The 20,968-nt window shown below is 34.8% G+C and overlaps 1 protein-coding gene across 4 annotated transcripts in view; it reads left to right on the forward strand.

Annotated features, from left to right (window-relative positions):
* Positions 1 to 20,968, forward strand: part of CACNA2D1 (calcium voltage-gated channel auxiliary subunit alpha2delta 1) — a 434,233-nt gene that overhangs the window by 367,086 nt on the left and 46,179 nt on the right. For 2 of the 4 annotated variants that reach the window (XM_059817310.1, XM_059817309.1), the window contains exons 13-19: positions 3,959 to 4,037; positions 6,161 to 6,210; positions 7,824 to 7,913; positions 10,901 to 10,969; positions 12,594 to 12,668; positions 13,915 to 13,989; positions 17,741 to 17,797. In XM_059817310.1, the coding sequence (XP_059673293.1) occupies positions 3,959 to 4,037; positions 6,161 to 6,210; positions 7,824 to 7,913; positions 10,901 to 10,969; positions 12,594 to 12,668; positions 13,915 to 13,989; positions 17,741 to 17,797 (495 nt within the window). The remainder of the gene's footprint in view (positions 1 to 3,958; positions 4,038 to 6,160; positions 6,211 to 7,823; positions 7,914 to 10,900; positions 10,970 to 12,593; positions 12,669 to 13,914; positions 13,990 to 17,740; positions 17,798 to 20,968) is intronic. The other 2 variants (XM_059817312.1, XM_059817311.1) reach the window with 1 other exon arrangement.

Genomic DNA, 20,968 nt, shown 5'->3' on the forward strand with positions numbered 1-20,968 from the left:
TAGGGAAAGCAGCCTTTTCATGGGTAGCTCTTCATTTCTGTCTTCATCACAACTTTCTTGAGTGGCATTATCCCCTAATATTTGTAGCAGTCAGAGTCCTTCTATTCACCTTGGGTTTTATGAGCTTTTTCTGCTATAGAGAAATGCAAAATAAAAAGCAAATTAATTATATAATTAGGCAGTTGTATTTTCTTCAGTACAGTACTTCTTCCTCTATTTTCTGTAGCTTTCTTTTTTGTCTACCGTTTCCTCTGATTAGGAGTTGGATTTTTGCTTGTTTTCCTTTGATGTCCTTCATAGGATCCTAGGATAAGTCAGGTTGCAAGGGACCTCTGGACGTCTCTAGCCCAGTGTCAGGAATAAGATCAAGCCAGGTTGCTCAGGGCTTTATCTAGTCCGGTCTTTAAAACCTCGAAGGAGGCAGACGTTACAACCTGTCTGGGCAGCCTGTGCCACTCACTGTCTGACTGTCCTTACATTAAATCTACACTTATTTTGCTTGTTAATAAGTATATTGCTCTACTATATACTGTAAATGAATAATACGAAGAATAAAAGATTTTGTGTTTTCTCCCCAAGATTAGTTTCCAATTGAAATAGAGAGAATTAGCTACCCATTACCAGCACATGATATATTCCTGACAGAACTAACACAACTCTAGACTTGAACTCTCGGTGGTAGAAATTAGGACTTCTATATTTCAAAACAGTTTCAAGACTATATCTGACTGGGCTGGCAAAGCAGGCTGGTGCCCATCTCTAGTTCTTCTCCATTCTAAGGGTATGAGTTTTCTAGAAGTACTTTACTTTGAATAGTCCCACTGAAAACCAGCTTCTATTTGTTTTTCTGATTGGTCCATTGTTTTTTTATTGAAGCAAGGTTGCACTTTCCCTGGGGAACAGTTTGGGGGACAGAAATGTCCATCTGCTGGTGTGGATGGTGGAGAGCAAGAGTCATAGCAAAATGACCTGGGAACCTGTAGTTTATGCCGAACCTAAGAGGCTGCAGAGAAGCACAGAGAAGAAATAATCAGGCCTTGGTGGTGATGGAAAACAGCTTCTTGGGATCAAAGAGTACTTGGCAGTTTGCTTCAACTTAGAAATCCACTTAGTTGGTTGAAACCAAACTTAAAAGGAAGGACAGGCAGAGGGAGAGGTGCTCATATCCATTGTGTCTGATCCAGTTGCTCCAAGTGTTCTCAGTCATAAATTCCATACTAAAAGTAATGAAATCTGTCTTTTTTAGTTTAAAAGCTTTTTGTCTTCTTTGGAGAGATGTCTATAAGGAAGAGGTATAGACAGACGCATCTCAGTCCTTTGGCTGACTCTGGGTCCTGTCACAGAAAATGTTAGCACAGAGCATGTTTTTTTGCTAAAATTGGCTTGTTTAATTTGACTTGCTGACTCATTTTTCCAGCTGGTCTGTCATTCTACTCAATTCCAGATGAGGCAATAGGAAAAAGAAAACTCTCTTGAATGTTCCATCCTCTTGCCAAACCAAGTAACAATTAAAAACTCCAATTTTCATTGCAGTTCTTTATCTCTGTTAATTATCCAAGGAACAGTAAATCAGATATATTGTCCTCTGCTTGTTGTCAATAATTTAAATTCTAAATTCTTTATAGATTAGTTGCAGATTTAACATGCTGCTTCTTTTCCCTAAATTACATACCATTTCGCAACTTGAATCCAATGCAGTGTTTCATTTTTACATTTGAGATCAAATGCTAGACAGTCCAGTCTAATTAACTCGTGCTTTATACACACACAAGGAAACCCACATGACTCTGTCTTAACTTAATTAGTTGCTTTTAATCCAAAAGAGACATCAGGTCACTCAACTATCTAACTAGTGGCCTTCAGTGTTTTTTTTTCTTATTGCACCATAATTTTTGAGAAGAATGTAATCTGAATCAAGTGTTTAATGGACACTAAACTGGGAGCAGTGTTGAGTCCAAAAAGAAGAACAGGAGTATAGTAGGCTATAGGGACCTTGTGAGCTGAGAGATACCAATAGAAAATAATGTTGTGATATTCAGCTTGGAAAAAATAGAAGGTAATTAAATAGAAACAGAAAGATCCATTAGAAGGGTTATAGCTCACATTTTGTAAAAGAGGCCAAGAACAAACAGGGGATGGCAAATGTACCTTGAATTTGCAATGTGATACAGTATTAAAAAAACAAATGAGATGCAGACATATCAGGTGAAGTCATGTTCACACTATCAATACTGATATTTTCAAGGTAATAGAAGCCATTTTTCATCTGTCTCTATCGATACGAAGTATGAGAACAAAATACTACCATCACACATGTACATTCATTCTCATACCTGTCTGGGTAACTAGAACTATAACTGGCTTGACTCATTACTGAGAAATGACTCTGTATGGGATTATCTTATTAGTTTTATTGAAAACCTTCAAATTTTGTCTGTATTTAAAAAAAAAAAGCGCCTGAATCAGCATTCAGTGCAGTAGAGTAGTTGTTTTAATTCTGCTTTTAACTGCAGAAACAAAGGGTTTGTATGGATAAAGCAAATCAAAATGTATTGTTAATTAAAAATGACATCTAGCACAAAGCTTTGTTCGTCCTCCTTGCATATAGGGGTCAACACTAATAAAGTTTCATCAATTGCTAGCTGCTGACTGATGATTTGGAGGTGTTCCTACAGGTCTTGGTTAATACATAAGCTCTGTTTATGTCACACAATTTATGTTGCTTATTTGACAAACGAAGGTTTAGGGAGTAATCACACATGCTAAATAATGTGATGAAAATTTGTATAAATATTCATTTAAAAATTAGCAATGATCAGTAGTTTACAAGGAGTCTCTGCAATTTTATTTTGTGAATATCATTTAAAGAAAACTTTACCTTATTACTTAGTTATAGCCTGCATGCAAATTAATTGGTTTATGTTTTCATTTTAAACATAGTCATCAAGTTCCATAGAAAGGAATTCATACTCTGATTTCATGTTGTGATCTGCGATTTGTAAAGTAAAGTGGTAAAGTTAAAGGTCCATATTTTTCCCCTTTTACAGAAATGCTCAGCTTTAGAACAAAATGTTCATCCAGAAGCTGAAACATGATATTTGTAATTTTTCTATGATGTGTCTTGTAGGATTTTTAATTTGTATACAGCAATACCGGTTTTTGGTTTTAATTTTTCTCGTTCAAATTGGGCAATTTGCATGGAAAATAATTTCAGCTGAGAAGCCTGTTTTCAGTCCAAAAACTTTGATAGAATTTGGTGAATTATTCTGAAGCCATGACTCCCCTCAGTTGCTGAGATAGATTGGAGTTGTATTGGCTAAACAGAGTAGAATTATGCTTATAAAACATATAGCTTTAATGAATATCAAGATCGTAAAGTGAAATATCAGAAGCTTAACCCTTTCATGGAACTCTATTGAACTAATTTAGTGGTTTTACATGAAAAAGACTGAAAGTCTGAGCAAAATGAGAATTTGTTTTCTGTACTATCAGAAAATTTCATATCTTTTTTTCCTGAAATTATTTTACATCCTAAAAAATCCTGGTTTGCATTGCTTTGAATTCTACTGCCACGCATATGTTCATTTTAATTCATTGGTGAACCTCTAATATTGCTAGGAGATTACATAAACTAATTTAACAAAATCTGGAGAGTTATAATTTCCTCCCTAAGGAGAAAAAAAAAAAAATTTAAATGGTTCATTGATGATAGCCAATATAAGAGCTTTAAAATATGAAAGATGTATGAAAGAATATTCTTCCTGAGTTCTACTTCATGGACCAAATAATAGGAATACATAAAATATCATAATAACCATGTCTCTATTATGGTGAATGGAAAATTCAGTTTTCTTTTACTGTTCAAATGTATGAAAAATCCAATTATCATTAACTTGAGCATCACAACTAATTAATGACATACAGTTAAATTATATGCATTGGTTTTTAACTTGCATAGGTACGTGTGTTCACATTTTCTGTTGGTCAACATAATTATGACAAAGGACCCATACAGTGGATGGCCTGTGAAAATAAAGGTACTGTGTTTTTCTTTGAGACTATTCTTTGCTAGAGCTTTGGGTAGGCAATATCTTCATTATTCTCTAAAAATCACAGATTTTTTTTTTGGCCTGATTTTTAGCTTTATTGTATTTTTTAATAGAAGTTCCAAAAAGTTATTTGATGAAATAATGTGTATATGCATATATATATATATATATAAAAACATGTACATGCATATATATATATATATATATAAAAAAAGAATAAGCCAGCATATTTATTTCTGGTTACTTTATTTAAAACTTTATGTTTTAAGAAAAATATCACAGTTTTTTAAATAATAATAATAAGATATTATGCTTCAGTTTTGAGAATTCTTGTTGTAATAGCCATCTATGAAAAGATGGAACTGATGACAGATAAGAAATTAAGCAAAGCTGGTTTTTATTAAGGGGTCTGGACAAAGGGATTTTTTGTTTGTTTGGTTGGCTGGTTGGATTTCTTTCTGTTTTTCTCCAAAGCTTACAAGGGACCAGATGACTTGCATTATTTTTCCCTTTTTTGATGAAAGTATCAAAATTATTTTTGCTGCGGTTTCTTAGCTTCTAAGAGCATCTTACATTTTTTATTTTTATCCTGATTTCTTTATGTAGGTAAAAAAAAAGTAAAAAAGGTGAAAGCAAGGAAGTAAAATGCTTTCTCCTAAAATTTCTGCATGAAAAATGTGGTCAGAAACATTTAGAAAGAGTATGAGAAAGAGGTATCTCAAATACCTTACAGTATAATTATGGAACAAGAGATAAGAGGTAAATACAGATAAACAGAAAATAGAGAAATTATCAAACAATATTGTTTAATATTTTAAATAGAGCAATTTCCAGGCCTGACTGAAAATGTGGAAGTATTTTATAAATCAGTAAGAAGCACGAGGTGAGAGGTATGATAGATTATAAAGGGTCTTGAAAATTAAGACTGCCAGGGAAGGAGGATAAGATATGATTCTCAGGCATGAGAATAACATAAACCAAAGATAAGAGAAAGAGAAAGATATAGCTAGAGAAAAAAATATAATGATACAGAAGAATCCATAGCCTGTATGAATAGCATGCATATCATAGCCTCATGAATCCCTCAGTGTGCTGGCAAGTTATTCGGAAGATACTACAACTTCATGAAGAGCAGATTGTATTGTCGGATAATTACAGAAAATCAGCGTTTGTTTTTTCAAATGGGGATTTTTTGACTAGCATCTTTGTATCTCAAAATACTGTGTGCATGTGAACTCCATTGTTTTAAAACAAATAAGGACGAGCTGGTTTAAAGCATAGCCACCTATGTCATCTTGTTATCGAGGCAAAATGATCATAATCTTGTGTCCAACATTGATGTGATTATTTGTTTGCATATCCAAAGAAGCAAAGTTTTATTTAATTTTTCCTTAATTAAAAGTTTTAATTTCTTATCAAGTCACACATTCCTTAGAGCAAAGTAAATGACTAACCTCAGTACTCTTACCTCTCCAGTTCTCCCCACTTCCTTCCAATTTGACTTACAACTTACTTGGTCTGGAACTGGATCTCAGTGCCTGTCTTTTCAGTCTTATAGGTGCATATGGGCAATATTTTAAATTCAAACAAATAAGTGATATAATCAATGATGAATAAAGACATTTCTGATGTTTAGTTAGAAGAAACACCAGTTTGGTTTTTTTATCCTTTCCACTGAGTGCCTTATATTTTTCTGCTATGAATTTCACTGTTGTGGCAGACGGTAGCTACACTCTCATTCCTATATGCGTTCAGCATATAATTACGTTGCTGTCACAGTGTATTAAAATGACCATTACATATACTTGCACATCAGAGTAACTGGGAATTCAGGAGTACAAATTCAGTACATTATCTCAGCTTTAAAAACAACAGACAAAAGAAACACGTTATATACTCTCAATACTTAAGAGCAGCTACCTTGACCACCATGGTTACCCATCATATGTGGCCACACGTTGTGGTGGCATCTACTAAAGAAGTATTCCATTCATACGTGATAATTTCTATAAAAATTAAATTAGAAATTACAAGCTAAATTAAATTCCTCAAGATTAAGAGACTAGCAATATATTATAGTAAGATGTCATTGTTTCTGTTCCAAATTTTAGGTTATTATTATGAAATTCCATCCATTGGAGCCATAAGAATAAACACCCAGGTAAGTGTGTTGGCCAAATGCAGATACAATTGTAACACAAACAAGTGGAGTAATTTCTGTTCTTAAATATGTTGCATTTCACCTCTGTTTGAATCAAATAAAGTTTAAGATACACTACATTAAGAAAATAGAAAGAAACTAAGGCTTTCTTTTACATATGAGGTATTATGCTGTTCAAGAATTCTAATATATTTATTTCTTTTTAGTAGTTTCAGTGAGCCAATTTACAATGTGATCCCTGCTTCTCTGGCCAGCTGGCCCACAGCAGCTTGCACGCATACTAGTCACGCTAACGTCCTCTAAAGCAGGCTGACCATGTGCACACAACATAGCGTTTGAAGTGATCTGTATCCTGCAGACTTTCTCTGCACAAAGATTATGTTTTGGGCTCAGTTTTCCTCCTGGCCTGACATGGTCCCTCTTTGGTCCTGAGACACGGCAACAATTTTTTTATGAAGTTCTGTAAAACCAGTAGTTTTGTAGAATGTGTCCAGACATTCATAGTCTGGCTCCTGCCGTACTTATGGCATGATCCTAAGCGTTTGTATTACACAGCAAAGGCTGTGAATGTGCATGAGGGCATAGCCCTGCTAGAGTGTCTGAGCTCAGCTGGGCAGAAACAGTGATGTGGTACAATCCTGCTTATAGGAGACGTTCCTGGATTGACCCAACCAGTCTGGAAGATACACAGGTTTTTTCCTTCAAAAATAATTCAGGACAATTTTAGCACACATGACTGTAGATAAATAAGGGCACAGGACCCTGGAACTATATGCTGTGATCCAAACTGACAGTGTAGATGAACAGACATTCTATTCAGTTGTCTGAAAGTCCATGTATTCACATGTCCAGAAAAGCAGAGAAATACCATAGCAGTTCCTCATCCTTCCTAGGCCAGATACATTTTTTGGCAGAAAATGGGTCCTTTTTTTGGCTTGAATAAGAGTCCTTTGATTCTGTTAAACTCTTCCAGATAGTGTCTGGCAAGAAATGTCCCTAATATGATCAGACAAATAGAAAAGGTTGAAGACTGAAACAAGTGTGATGGCATCCACTCCCAAACCAGACCAGAAGTCTGACATCTCATAAGATGACCAGCTTTAGCCGTACTCCAGAACTGAAGGAAGGCAGGGACTATGAGGTTTTAAAACACTGAATTTTTTGTTTCAATAGAAGTTATGCAACTTCTTGCTGTAGGAGCTTAACATATTCAGCTGTTACACCACTCACCCTCCATCGCCCACTTGCTGTTCTGGGTTGAAGGTTCTACGATCTGCTTGTGATTTCATTATGTCATTAACAATTAATTTTGGAACAGAAATAGTTGTAATGCTCACTTTGTGGAAAGAGAGCAGTGGTTATGGATGTGTAAGGTCCATGTGACTGAGCAACTGTGACTGAAGTATAGGAATTGCCTTTGCAAACTGAAGACTGAATTGTTGGGTAGTATAATTTTTAAAAAATAATTAAATACTACTCCTGTATTAGCAGTGAATTTTGAATTTATTTTTTTTATCTGTTCATTGTTTTTATTTCTTTTTTTTTTTTTTATGCTGTTTCTGGACATTGGACTAGTAACTGCCTTCTGATGAGTTTATTACACTTTTTGGCAGGAATATCTGGATGTTTTGGGAAGACCAATGGTTTTAGCTGGAGAGAAAGCCAAGCAAGTCCAATGGACAAATGTCTATCTGGATGCTCTGGTAGGATCTGTATTTATGTCTCGTAAAGTAAGAATCTTAGCAAATCAGTAACTGTAGGGGTCCATTTTCCACAGTCCTGAGGACTCAGTTTCCTACAGTTCCAAACATGATACTCTTGCATTTCCAGGATCTTTACACTTCACTGAGCGATTTCCTGAACAGCTGTTTCTAACTGGCTGGTCATTGCTCTCACCTAGTATCCTCCTAAGTGTCCTGGACTTTAACAGAGAAAAGCAATTCTAATCACAGGTCTTTAAGTGTAGGTCATTGTTGTCCTCAAATTAACAAAAGAAGAAAGAAGCAAATAGTTTTCTAGTGTTGTACCTGTGCTGCAGTAGAGGTCATCTGTTATGTTACTCATGAGGAGTTCTTACTTTTTTCTTTTTTTTTTTTTTTCCCCAAAAGTATTCCAGGCAGAATGAAATCTGACAATGTTACTGGGTATTTGTACAGATTTTGAACTTGGATCTTTAAACTATCATGGTTGTTGTAATTACTTGCTTGCTCAAGGTAATGATTTCTTTAATTGGACAGTATATATAATGGGGAAATAAACAAAAAGATATATGAAATGCTTTCCTTACTGCTGAATTTATCACTTATGTCTTGTAAAACAAACATATTCAGGAAACTACGAAACGCAAAGTATTATTAGCAGCAATCCAATCTGTTGCTCTAGATAACCTTCTTCTGAGTAACTTTAACTAGGCAAAAAGTACTGCAGAATGGTCATCTGGAATCATGTATTTATCCAAGTTCACATAGTTATCTAATGTCACGTCAAAATCCACTTCTTCCCATCAGTCAGCATTACTGTAAATTTTTACCAACTCATCATAGAACTGAGCATGACACAGAAGAACCAGTTTTTCTTTGGAATTTCAATGGCCAGAAGTTCATTAACCATGTTTTCTTGGTTACTGTTGAGGTACTTACTGGAAACATAAAGGATGTTATGACGAAAGTTCATATGTTCTGTACATATCCTGTTGTAAAGCCAAAGCTAAATTTGTAACCGGGGTTAGAAAGGGATCTGTTTAATGAAGTAAAACGAGTGATACCTGCAGACTTCTGTTGTGTTGCCTTATATTTTCAGTGGGTTCATTCAGTCTTTCCTTCAAGCTTTTCTCCATTCATGTGTTATGTATGTGCGTTTGTATATATATATAATTTTATATATATATTTGTGTGTGTGCATACATATATATTTATAAAAAGTAGGAGATGTTCTTTTTACTGATGTATTTATTTAGTGAAGACCAGCCCAAGCTAAACTGTTGAGGTAAAGGCTGAAATTTGTGGGCTTTCTCATCACAGATGAGAGCATAAAGGCACAGGTGTATCTAATGCACTTGGAGCCTTTCCTAATTCTTGGTTTTAGCAGGGATTGGGACTAACTTGTCACACTGGTTCTTTATCTTAAATTTCCTAAAGCAATTCCCTCCTGTAGGGCTTGCCCTTCTCCTGCTTGTACCTCCCTGGACTTCATCCTATCCTTTTTCTCTTACTGTCCAGAAGCTGTTCTGGGGCTAAGACTAAAATAATGCAAAGTGTATTACATGAGGCCACATTTGAATTGAGTTTAAATTCAGATTATGAAATCCTACAGAGATACTTTCATTTGATGCTGTCATTCAAGACTGTCTTTAATAATTTGATATATTTGGGGCAATTCACAGCTCTTTTCTTGCCCTGTTCCTTCAGGTTCTGTTACAGTGTTGCTCTGGCCTCTCTGTCTGCAAGATAATCCCAGAATTTTCAGATACTTTCAGGTTTACCAGTTAGTCATAATTTATTCACAATTATTGTCCTCTCTAACTGTACATTTTTTGGGGGGAGAGCATGTTACTCCCCATACAAACCCCTCCTGTTTTGTTATGTATCTCTTCAATGATCCTTCTAAAAAATATCCTCCTCTCTCTTTTCTTCTGATTCATCTCCATTTCTTGCTTCTCTTATTCTCCTGAAAAGTCCACTTCTCCTCTTCACCTTGCTTGTTGTAACGTTACTAACTCTGATCTCATCATCTTTCATTTGATACACAAACTTAAGTTCATGAAGAATGGTTTAAAATTCAAAAAGGTGCTACTAGACGGGGCAAATGGAGAACCAATTTCATCAGAGTGGATTAATAAAGTATTTTAGCTTATTTTTTCTAGTGAAACAAAGGCAGAGAAGTGAAATGGTTCATCACTAAAATACATGGAAGGAGTAAGCATCAGTGAGGGGGGAAAATTTGAAATTAAAAACAAACATTAGGACAAAAAAAGATAGAAATCTGCCTGTGGACAATTTAGGATGGAAAACAAATCTTTTCAGCCTATCTAAACATATGGTTTTGTGGATCCTATTTTCAGTATGAATTGTGAGTGTTAATAAAGGTAAAAACAGATTTCTCATACCTTCCCAAAGAAGTGCAAATCCCTTGCCTCAGTACCAGAAGAGACTCTGTGATTTTGCAGAACTGATAATGGACATTATAGCAAGCCATTGAAAAGTAGTGATGATATGAAAAATAGTAGCATTACCTGTTGGATTTTTCTATCAATTTTGCCCGTATGTATTTGTTGCCTACCTATTTACTATCTTTAAGTTTGGTTTGGCTTTCTCCTTTTTTTCTTTTTTAATTTTGCTTCCCACCCCCACCCCCACCCCCCCTACTATCTGGAGTTTTTAGTATAGTGGGAACTGTAGTTGTAAACATGTTTTCATAACATTTTGTTTTTATTAAACTATTATATCCTAAGTTGTTGCACACCATCTACTTTTAAAAAGCAATTTATTATTCTCAAAAACACATGGACACAAAAATGTAATTTTAACTTTATATGCATGAAATCAATGAAGTAGTATTATTTTTTCTTTTTTTACAAACTAAAAGTCAGTATTCTAGTGTTTGGCTATAGTAATCCCTGGATTGTTCTAATATATTATAGTTCAAAGTTTGTTATTTAACTAAAAATAATCTATATGTGGTTATTTCCTAGGAGCTGGGCCTTGTGATTACAGGAACTCTACCTGTCTTCAATCTAACAAAGGAACAAAATGGGAAAATAGTAAGCTGTTACTTAAAGCAAAAAAAACCCAAACCAAAACAAAAAAACAGTTATTTGAGCTAAATTTAATGCTAAACTCCTTGAAAAATGTGTATTTCCATAGAACTTTCTACAGTTTAATTAATTGCCTTGTACATCAGAAACAAAGGGGTCATCTCTAGTTGCCTGATAACCTCCTGGGAACAAGAAAATGCAGATCACCCTTTTTGTAGTTCTGAGTTATGGGGTATGACATTCCTTGATCTATCTCTGTGACCTGGTGGCAGTGGGAATGTGTAAAGTGCTCAATAGCCAGGAAGTATATGATGATATTATTCAGGCCTTGCCAAGAAAGGAAGTTCAGATATATTTATAACAAGTCTGTGAAGCTATTACATTTCAGGGTAAAAGGCAATGATGTAGAGACTTTAAATTAATTGTTTGTAATGATAATACAAAATAGCACTGTGTACTTAGATTAAAATCTACGTATTAAATAAATACAATTCCCCATCGCTATTACAGTCTGATAAGGAATCAATTTATGCCCTTTTAGCAAAATCAAAATGCTGCTTTTTTAAAATCAAACCTAGAATATGCTTTACAGTGTGTGGTAAAATACTGTACATTTGGTGTGATACTCATGTTCATTCAGGTCAAAATATACAGAAGTTTAGACAAGATATTCTTTGATTCAGTTTCTCAGATATTACATAGACTCTGAATAAATAAAATTTGATCACTACCATTTCTTTTATTTACTTTCAGAAGAGTTCTCTTAGTCTCACTTTAAAAACAAAACAAAACAAAAGTTTTCATAATCTTATCTGCAAGGTAATGCCTGGAATTCACTGAGTCAGTCTGGTTGCAAAGTGAGGGACTACTGATTATCAAAGGATGTCTTTCTATGAAGTAAAATAGCTGTGGTCTAGTACAGAGGAACAAGAGGAGAACTTGAATCTGCTCGACTTATGTCTCTGCCTGAATTTTAGGTTACAGACTGCAAGATGCATCTTCCAATACATATTCCAAATTTATTTAATATGGAGAAGAGATTCAGGTGATACTATGTAAATAACTGACCCCCTTTTCTGTAGTAGGAAAATAAATTACAAGTGGAGTAAATGTAGTGCCTGAGTCCCTGATTTCAAATGTTGATGATTGTTATAGTCACTGTTCTTTTTGGTTTTGTTGTTTGGTTTTTTTATTCATCATTACACCATAGCCAAAAGAGGTTAATTGTTTTGGGGTCTCACTTATCAATTCCCCAACCTAAGTGTGCAACAGTAGCTCTATATTGGTGCTAATAATTTAGTATCTACATCATTGGCTATATTAATGCATCACTTTTGCTTTCACCAGTTTTATTCTTACATTTATTGTTTATTCATCCAGGAAAGCATCCATATTCATCTTCATAAACAGTTTTCATATTCTATACTAAATTCTGAATGTATTGAATGTTATTTTGAATCACTTGGATATTGTTTAAAATACTTAGAATAGAAACATAAGTAAATAGGCAACTTGTCAAGTAGTATCTGTCAAACAAGGGACGAAAGCAAAATCAAAATTCACTGACTGTTGCAGTTATTCTGCATTGTAAATATGTCAAACACATTCTAACGTTTTGGAATCTTACCAGAACCAGCTGATTCTTGGAGTAATGGGGGTTGATGTCTCTTTGGAGGACATAAAAAAACTGACACCCCGATTTACGGTGAGTTGTTTGCGTTGGTGGTTTCTCTTTATGTGTGATTTATGTATGATTTCTTTGCATGCTCTTTCACAAGTCATGCAGCAATGACTGGATGCAAGTCAAAATACCAGCAGGCTTCTTTTCATATATTCTTTTCCATTGTTGTAGATTTTCTGATGGTTTTCTCTCCAGCCATATATGTGCGTCTGTCTGAATTGTCCATCAGGATGCATCTGTAAAAGCCAAATTTTACATTGGGGGATATATTCCAAGTAATTATTTTCCTGTAGCTTAAGACACTGCTGTTTAGTTGAGTGTTTGGTTCTTATCACAGTGTAGAGAACACAATCATTTCATCTAATAATAATACTTAGCATTTATATAGGACGGTTCATTATAGAAATATTCTTTAATATACATATCTGTCTGTACCCTGCTCAGTATGATTGATTTATATATAGGGAATTTTAAGAAAATAACTAGCACTGTGGAAAACAACAGCCGAGGAAGCAAAGGAACATCATGAATTTGACTGCAATCAAACGCAAAGTCTTGCATCTAGAATGGAATAATCCCATGCCACAGTACAGGCTGGAGCAGACTGCCTCAAAAGGCAGGAAAGGTCCTGACGGTCAAGCTGAACATAAGTTAGCAGTGTGCCCTTGCAGTAAAGAAGGCCAGCTGTGCAGTGAACAGCTGCATCAGGAGTACTGTGTCCAAGTTTGATCTCCTCAGTACAAGAAATACACTGAGACACTGGACAGAGTCCAGTGCAGAGCCACTAAGTTGGCCAAGAGGCTGGAGTACACGGCATACGAGGAGAAGCTGAGGGAGATGGGTTTGTTCAGACTGAAGAAGAAACCTGATGGGTTACCTAATGGGAGTTATAGAGAAGATGGACCTTGACATTTCTTGCAGGTTTATAGCAAAAGACAAGAGGCAGTCGACATAGTTGGAGGTATTCAAAGACCCTTTGAAACCTAGTCCAACTCTGAAGTTGGATCTTATTTTGAAGTTAGCTCAGCTTTCAGTGAAGGGTTGTAGCAGGTGACCTCCAGAGGTCCCATCAGCCTAAATTATTCTCCAAGTTTATGATTCTAAAAGAGTAAATATTAAGATATTATCTTCTGTGTGTTAATATCTCACATATTTCATGATTCCTGAGTCAATGTACTTTCCTTAATGTGACCATTGCTTGAAAACCATTAATTAATCTTTATTTATGACTTAAAACCTTATAATGCTAAACTTCATTTCTTTCTTTCAGCTTTGTCCGAATGGATACTATTTTGCAATTGATCCTAATGGGTATGTGCTACTTCACCCAAATCTCCAACCAAAGGTATGAAAAATCTTCTAAATGATTTCTCTGTAATAAGGGGAATTTGTCAGCTGAAAAGTGCCAGAGAGCAATAATAAAGATTTCTCAGTTGTGGGGGTGTCAGGAAAATCTGTGGTGCACGTATGGCTTCATCCAAATCTGCTTTAGTCAGCACAAAGACCAGCATTGCCTTGTGTTGAATTTCGTTGTCAATAAAATAAAAAATATGTATATTTTACACATACATTTTTGTATGTGAAATAAGTGTTTTAGTATACCTATTAATATAAAAACGACCTAGTGGTAGCTGTAATATCATTGTGAAGAACTTGTAGTGTGTTACAAAATGCTCTCGAAGCAAAGCAAACTCTGAGTTTACTAGTGCACATGTTAATGTTGTGGTGCTTTCTCATTTCGGAAATTGAAACTTCCATACTTGCAAAACCACGAAATTCGGGGGCAAACACAATGTATTTTTCTTGGATTTTTGTATTTGTTTATTTGCTTATTTTCTGTTTACCAGAGCTGAAACCTGAGCTGCAGAGTTGGGATGGATCTAGCTGAGCGCTCTTTCCCAGAATGCTAGATTTTTTAGTAGTTCAACTTGAGAAAGGTCTTTCATCTTTAAAGATGAAATCTTTATCTAAATCCGATTGGGACACAACTTTCCTCAAATTTCAGGAAAATTTAAAGCCAGTATTTCAGTCTGGCTTTATATCCATTAACTGTAGTCCTGACACTGTGGGGACTCCTACATGACATGTATCTTCTTAATTAAGTTGCCTCCCTGCCTTTGATGAGGTATTTCAACATGAATTGCTGATTTTTTTTCTGAAATCAGAACTTTAATCTTTGTTTTAGCGAAGGGTTTCTCCATGTCAAGCAATATTCTGTTTAGTGGAGTATTTGAAAATGTTTGTATTTTAATTCCATTCGAAATGTACTTTCAGCAAATTTTGTCTCATGTGTTCATAGGGCACAAATGCAGCATTATATAAAAGACAAAGTTAAAATTTAATTAACTAAAAAGATAGAAAGTTAGAAATAATAATGAATCTCTATAACTATTGAAGACCAGATGATATATCCATGTAGTTCAGTTGTCAATATTAAAATTTCTCTTTAAGATAGTTTGAGCAATATATGGCCAAGATAAATACAAGCTGTCAATACGCAAGCAAATAAGGCTAGTGAGGCTTTTAAACTTTAGAGGCACCCTACTCCTAAGTTATTTTTTAGTGCTTAGTAGACTTTGGAGAAACTTCTTAAGTAATGGAAGCTTGTATTTGCTGCCGTTAGGCATGGAACTACTGTTTTTTTGTAAATTGGATGCATATCCATCACTTCATTCCTCCCAGCCATGTTCCTGTGGCAGAGTAGCAGCAAGTCCTTAGCCTCTTGCCTATGTGACTGTCCTCTCTTGTTTCTTCACCAGAAAGCCCTATCATAGCTACAAGAGGGATAGCAGACCCCTTTTTCAGTACTTCACTGTCTTTAACTGTTTAAGGCAGAAAGAAATGAAGAATTCATCTACATATTTTAGTGATTCATTTAATTCTTAAGCTGAGGGAAGTCAGCATTGTGAATATGTGAATTAATTTCCTGGTGAAGTAATGAATATGTTTAAAATCTTTTGCCAAGTGTGTAACAAAAGAAGAAAGAAAAAAATGCTTCTGAAGAAGAGAAAGAATAACTTGGTCTTAACTATTGTTGAAATATCCCTTTTGATTTATTTTGAAAGGACCCTTTTAAAAAGAAAAGAAAAAAAAAGAGGAAAAGAAGGGTTTTATATAGTCTTCATAATTTAGAAGGACTTCAGTTTCTTGATATATGCATTAGGTTTTCATGTGTTAAAAAATGAAAGTTTTGATTTGATGACTTTGCTTGGTGAATTATTCTAAGACAAATATAGGCATCATTACTGACCAAATCTTTTCTTCATTAGAGATGATTAGAAATTCAGATGATGAGAGTGGTCTATTTAACTTTTGCTTATATGCAAATGAAACTATCTTTCTGTTAACAGCAGAAATATAAAATGAAGCAATGAGGTATTCTTGTCTTAGGCACAATCTTGTGAGGAACTGATGGATATGGATTCTGTTTGTCTTATATGTGCTATTACACTGCAGCATAAACTCATAACACTGGAGAATAAAGAACCTTTATTAGAGAGTGAAAAACTCAGCTCGCCCCAACTAAATCTAGGCAAACTGAGACGGATTATTAGGAAACTAATTGTCATGGTTTCTCTGTGTAGTTTTCTACTTAAAAGGATGTGGAAGTCCAGAGATGCTTTCACACACTGCTCAAATGTTTGATTTAGAGTGTGTTTAAAAGAGAATATTTTATAAGTGATATGTTTTATGTTGTAGAATAATGTCTAAATGTAATATTAAGCATATGCGTTATTATTATTATTGTTATTGTTGTTATTAACAGTTACACAGACTAGACTTTTTCACTCCCAGTTTGTTTGGGGTGGTGCATGCTATTCAGACTGATACAAGAACTACGTTTTAAAACTAAGGTACACTACAAAGACAGATGTATTTAGAACTCATGGACTTTCTTTAACATGTCATATTAATTTTAGTTGAACTTCCTGGTAGCTGTTAACTTACTAACAAACAACATCTTAATCCTCTTTGCCAGCAATTTTTCAATAGGTGTAAACTAAAACATAACTACGTCTTTACCTTTGAAGAGGTGAGGGTTTATTAAACTTCCAGTGGTCCCTTCTTCTGAATATCTTCCACTTTCTTCTGAAAATCTGTTGCCTCAAATCAAAACTGGTTCAACACAATTAATATTTTAAGAAGTGGTCTTGCAGTATGATCTCACAAAACAAAGCCCCTAGAAATTCAGAACTTATGAAGTCGTTTGCACAACTGAGAAAATTTAAAAAAAGGCAGGTTGAAAAGTGGATTAAAATCATTAACAACTTTCCTGTCATGTTCTTATTTGCACATGAAAACTACATCGAAGTGTAACACAGGAAACCTTTTTTTTAACTTTCAGTTTAATATAGTTTTAAACTGCTTAAAATACTATTTTTCAAGTTTGAGTAGTTAGTTATATTACATTTTTAAACAATGCTTAATTTTATGTCTTTCTGCCAATTTTCTTTGTGTGTCTGTGTGTATGTGTGTGTATTTTTCCCATTGTCCTGGCAGAGAACAGGTAGATACCCCACCAAATAAACATGGTCACTGAAGCAAGTGCATTAAGCATGAGTTAACAAGATTAGTCTTAATTAGATAAGATTTGAAAACAGCAAACAATTCAATTACTGAATCTGTTCTAAGGATTAGCATCCTTTTCTTCATTTTCATTATGGTTCTCATCAAAAGCTGTTTAATGGTAATTATAAGACTCCAGATGCCTTCAGTAGGGCCCAGTATTTTGTCTTACGGTTTATAGTTCTGAAAGAAATGTAAGAGGAGGTGGTTTTAAGAGCAGATATAATGGTAAACAAAAAGTGAAACTCTTCTTGTTCTATATTTTAATTCTGGCAGAGTACGTGAGAGGAAGACCTCTTTGATAACTTAATTCACATCATTTAGCATATGTCTGGTTTTTGTTTCCCTAGACAAAACCTGTGTGTAGTTCTGATAGAGAGCTCAGAACTCTTGATCGGAATGAGGGCTAGTTTCTGCTTCCAGTAAACGTGCACAGGAGATTATAGATGTTGAGGGAAGTCTTCCATTCTATAAGCAGGCTGTTTACTAAAAGTGTAAAAATATAAATTGCTGCTTTTTTGTTACTTCAGCAAATTGGTGTGGGCATACCAAAAGTTAAATTGAGAAAAAGGAGACCCAATGTACAGGTAACTTTGGATGGAGGTGATTAATGCATTAGAATGCGTAGACCTGGAAATACAATTAGAAAGCTTCTGCCCTGCTTAATAGGAAAAATCTAACTAGAGAACTGTTTACTTTGACAAACAGCTTCCAAAGCATGAAGCTTGCATCCTTCCTTGTTTAAATAATAGAAAACATGTTATTGGCTGTAGTGAAGGGCTTTCCATTAAATTATGGTGCTTTACTAATAGGTGCTAATTAGAGCCGTGCTGTAAAAATTATTCTTCAGATTTTGAAATGAATTTGAAGACTGGGAAAAAAAAGAGACTACTTGTGCTGGCTTTGCTTGCATAAACCCAAAGTCAAAAGAAGATCATTCTTATGACTTTATTGCCAAGTGTTATTGTACAGTGTATGCTGCATAACATTACAGAATTCGAATGAACTGTTCAGTTTTTTTCTGGGGAAGTCAGAGTAGGGCATATGTTTTATCTGCTCTTTACATCAGGTTTCTCAGTTTAGCAAACCCAACTTGAGAGGATTAACTGCCATTAAGCGAGCAGGGAAAAGGAAATTAATTAGTAACATTTATGTAATTCAATCCCTGAGCAGAAAACACTTAATGATGAAAACTTAAAAATCATTAAAGCAATAGATTAACTCTGTAACTAGCAAAATAACAAAATTAGGTACAGTATACCATGTTAATTTCTTACACATATGGGAATATATAATGCAAAACTAGTGGCTTGCATAAAAACACCAGTAAAACATGGTGTAAAATCCTGACCTAATTCAATTCAGTGATTTCACCAAACCTCGAGTGGCTGTGTTTATACCACATCTAGAAGACCACCTCTGGGCTAGATTTTTTTTGTTTATGCACTGGAGAAAGCAGCACTGGAACATTAAAAAAATCTCAATTTTCTGAGGACCCTTGGCTCCTCAACATGCTGTGGTATGATCTGGCTGTTGCTGGGTTTGCCTGGCTGTGCTGGCTGCCCAGGGAGGTGCAGCTCTGGGCTCCCATCCACTCCAGATTCTCCTGGGTCTCCCTCTGGGGCCCAGGATTTTGCTGCCTTCTTACCATCATTTATTTTAAAAGCCTAACAGCCTATGTCTTCATTAGTACTGCAGGTATGAGTAGCAACTAGGCTCCTGCAACTCACACCGACGAAGACTTCCATATAATTTGTGAGAATACTGACCTCCCAAAACACATGACAACGATGTTTTAATGAACCTTTTTTTTTACGTTGCTGCACCAGTTCTTTCTTTCTTTCTTTCCTTCTTGATTTGTCATTGAAGTAATAGCTCTTTGCCTTTATTTGTCATACTGAAAATGGATTGCACTCCCTTTATTTGCATGCTTCATTGCTAGTGATTTACTTCCGTTTTGTATTAAGTTGTGCTGGTGAATGTGGTGGTGTTGCGCTTATTCTAGTCATGTCACATGCATGACTGGATAAAGAGAAGAGCAAACGGAACAGTACGTTTGTTTCTTCATGGCTTGGAATAAAACCCACTAAATGGCAACCTTGGAAGAAAAAATTATGGAGCCCAAATACTGGTAAAAACACATTCTGGGGGAAAAAGACATAGCAGGGAAAAAAGTCTTCCATTTAAAGTATGGGGTTAGGAATTTTCTGTTCCAATTTCGAATGGGGTTAGGAATTTTCTGTTCCAATTTCGAATGGATTTCTTTGTGCCTCAGGCACATCACATAATGTATCTATAGATGCTTAGTTTCTTCATGTCTTAAAAGTCATTAAAAAGTACTTTATAAAGAATGTGTTGTGATATAACGTAAATCTTAAAAAGAACAAGAACAAACAGTTAATGTATACTTGAATTTTGACAGACTGTTAAAGTTGACTGTTTTGCCTTTGGGACTCCTTAACTGTGGCTAGCCCAGGTTATCATTTGAAATGAATATTGACCTCGAATTGATGTGATGGCTTTTGTTTTTCTATTTTTACCATTTCTTTTCTTCTCTGTTCCTTTGTGTGTTGGAATGGAATGTGAACTTCACAAATGCCTCCTCTGCCATGCCAATGCCTTCATGCATGCTGTTTGGGTTTGACCATGCTATTCATTATCCATTGCATGTAAGAAAATGTATTTTTTTATTTATTTTTACATTTTAGCCTTTTTCTATTTATTTCAAGAGTGTGGATTTGTTGGGGGGAAAAAAGCAACTGCATAACAATCATTAAATTGTTTTGAATTAGCAGAGATCGTACGTTAATGTTATTATATTAAAATTGCTAGTTTTATCTACCCTATATAAATAGGAACATACAAATTTCTTTGAAGTTATCAGTAGACATTTAAAAGAAATAACTGGAATCGTTGTCTGAAATCTTTCCAGTGCATATTCTCTTTCTGAGAATAAATTTATTGGCTTTTCTCTTAGCAGACAGTAAGTCTTACTTGTTAAGAAAAGCAATGATTCCATATGCCCAGAAACATGCACATTTGTTCCTCAAGAATATGAAAGAATAATCTGTTGTCTTCTAACACTATTCTATGTTACAGTCTTGAAAATATAGACTACTGTTAAGCTCTTAATGCTCCAGATTATTATCTGAAGGCATCTTTTACCAGCTATTCGGAACGTTACTTTCTTCCAGTACAAACTGGAAATACATACATAAATTGTGATGAAACATTCTTGCATTCTTTGATAAAATAGTCACATATACATTTGTCATGTTCCTTTGCCAGAGAATGTTAGGATAGAAGGAATATAATCATAATTTTGAAAGAAAGGACTTTAGCCTACCCTGTAAATAAGTTAGTACAGCTGAATCACTGAAATCCTCTAAAAATGTCATTATCAGAATTTACACTAGTCTTGAAATAATAGTATCAGCTAACGACAATTTTTGTGTTGCTAATCATAGGAGAAACAGTGATCAGTTACTGATAAAACTAGGCCTTGAGATCCTTTCATGTATGAACTTTCCTATACACAAAGCAAATTATCAATCAAAATAAATTACTAAACCTGGACTTCTTTCATCTTCTATTCTAAACTGTTAGATTTAAATGGTTGAATAATATATCCCCATACTCTTTTTTTCTAAACATCCATTGTTAGGTGAGTGCATTAAATAACTACTGAATGATGACGATTGAGGATTTTTACACCACACATAATATAAAGTCAGTGGGGCTTAGCCAAAATTACTCAA

The sequence above is a fragment of the Gavia stellata genome, chromosome 4 (genome assembly GCF_030936135.1).
Source record: "Gavia stellata isolate bGavSte3 chromosome 4, bGavSte3.hap2, whole genome shotgun sequence".
NCBI classification, from domain to species: Eukaryota; Metazoa; Chordata; class Aves; order Gaviiformes; family Gaviidae; genus Gavia; species Gavia stellata.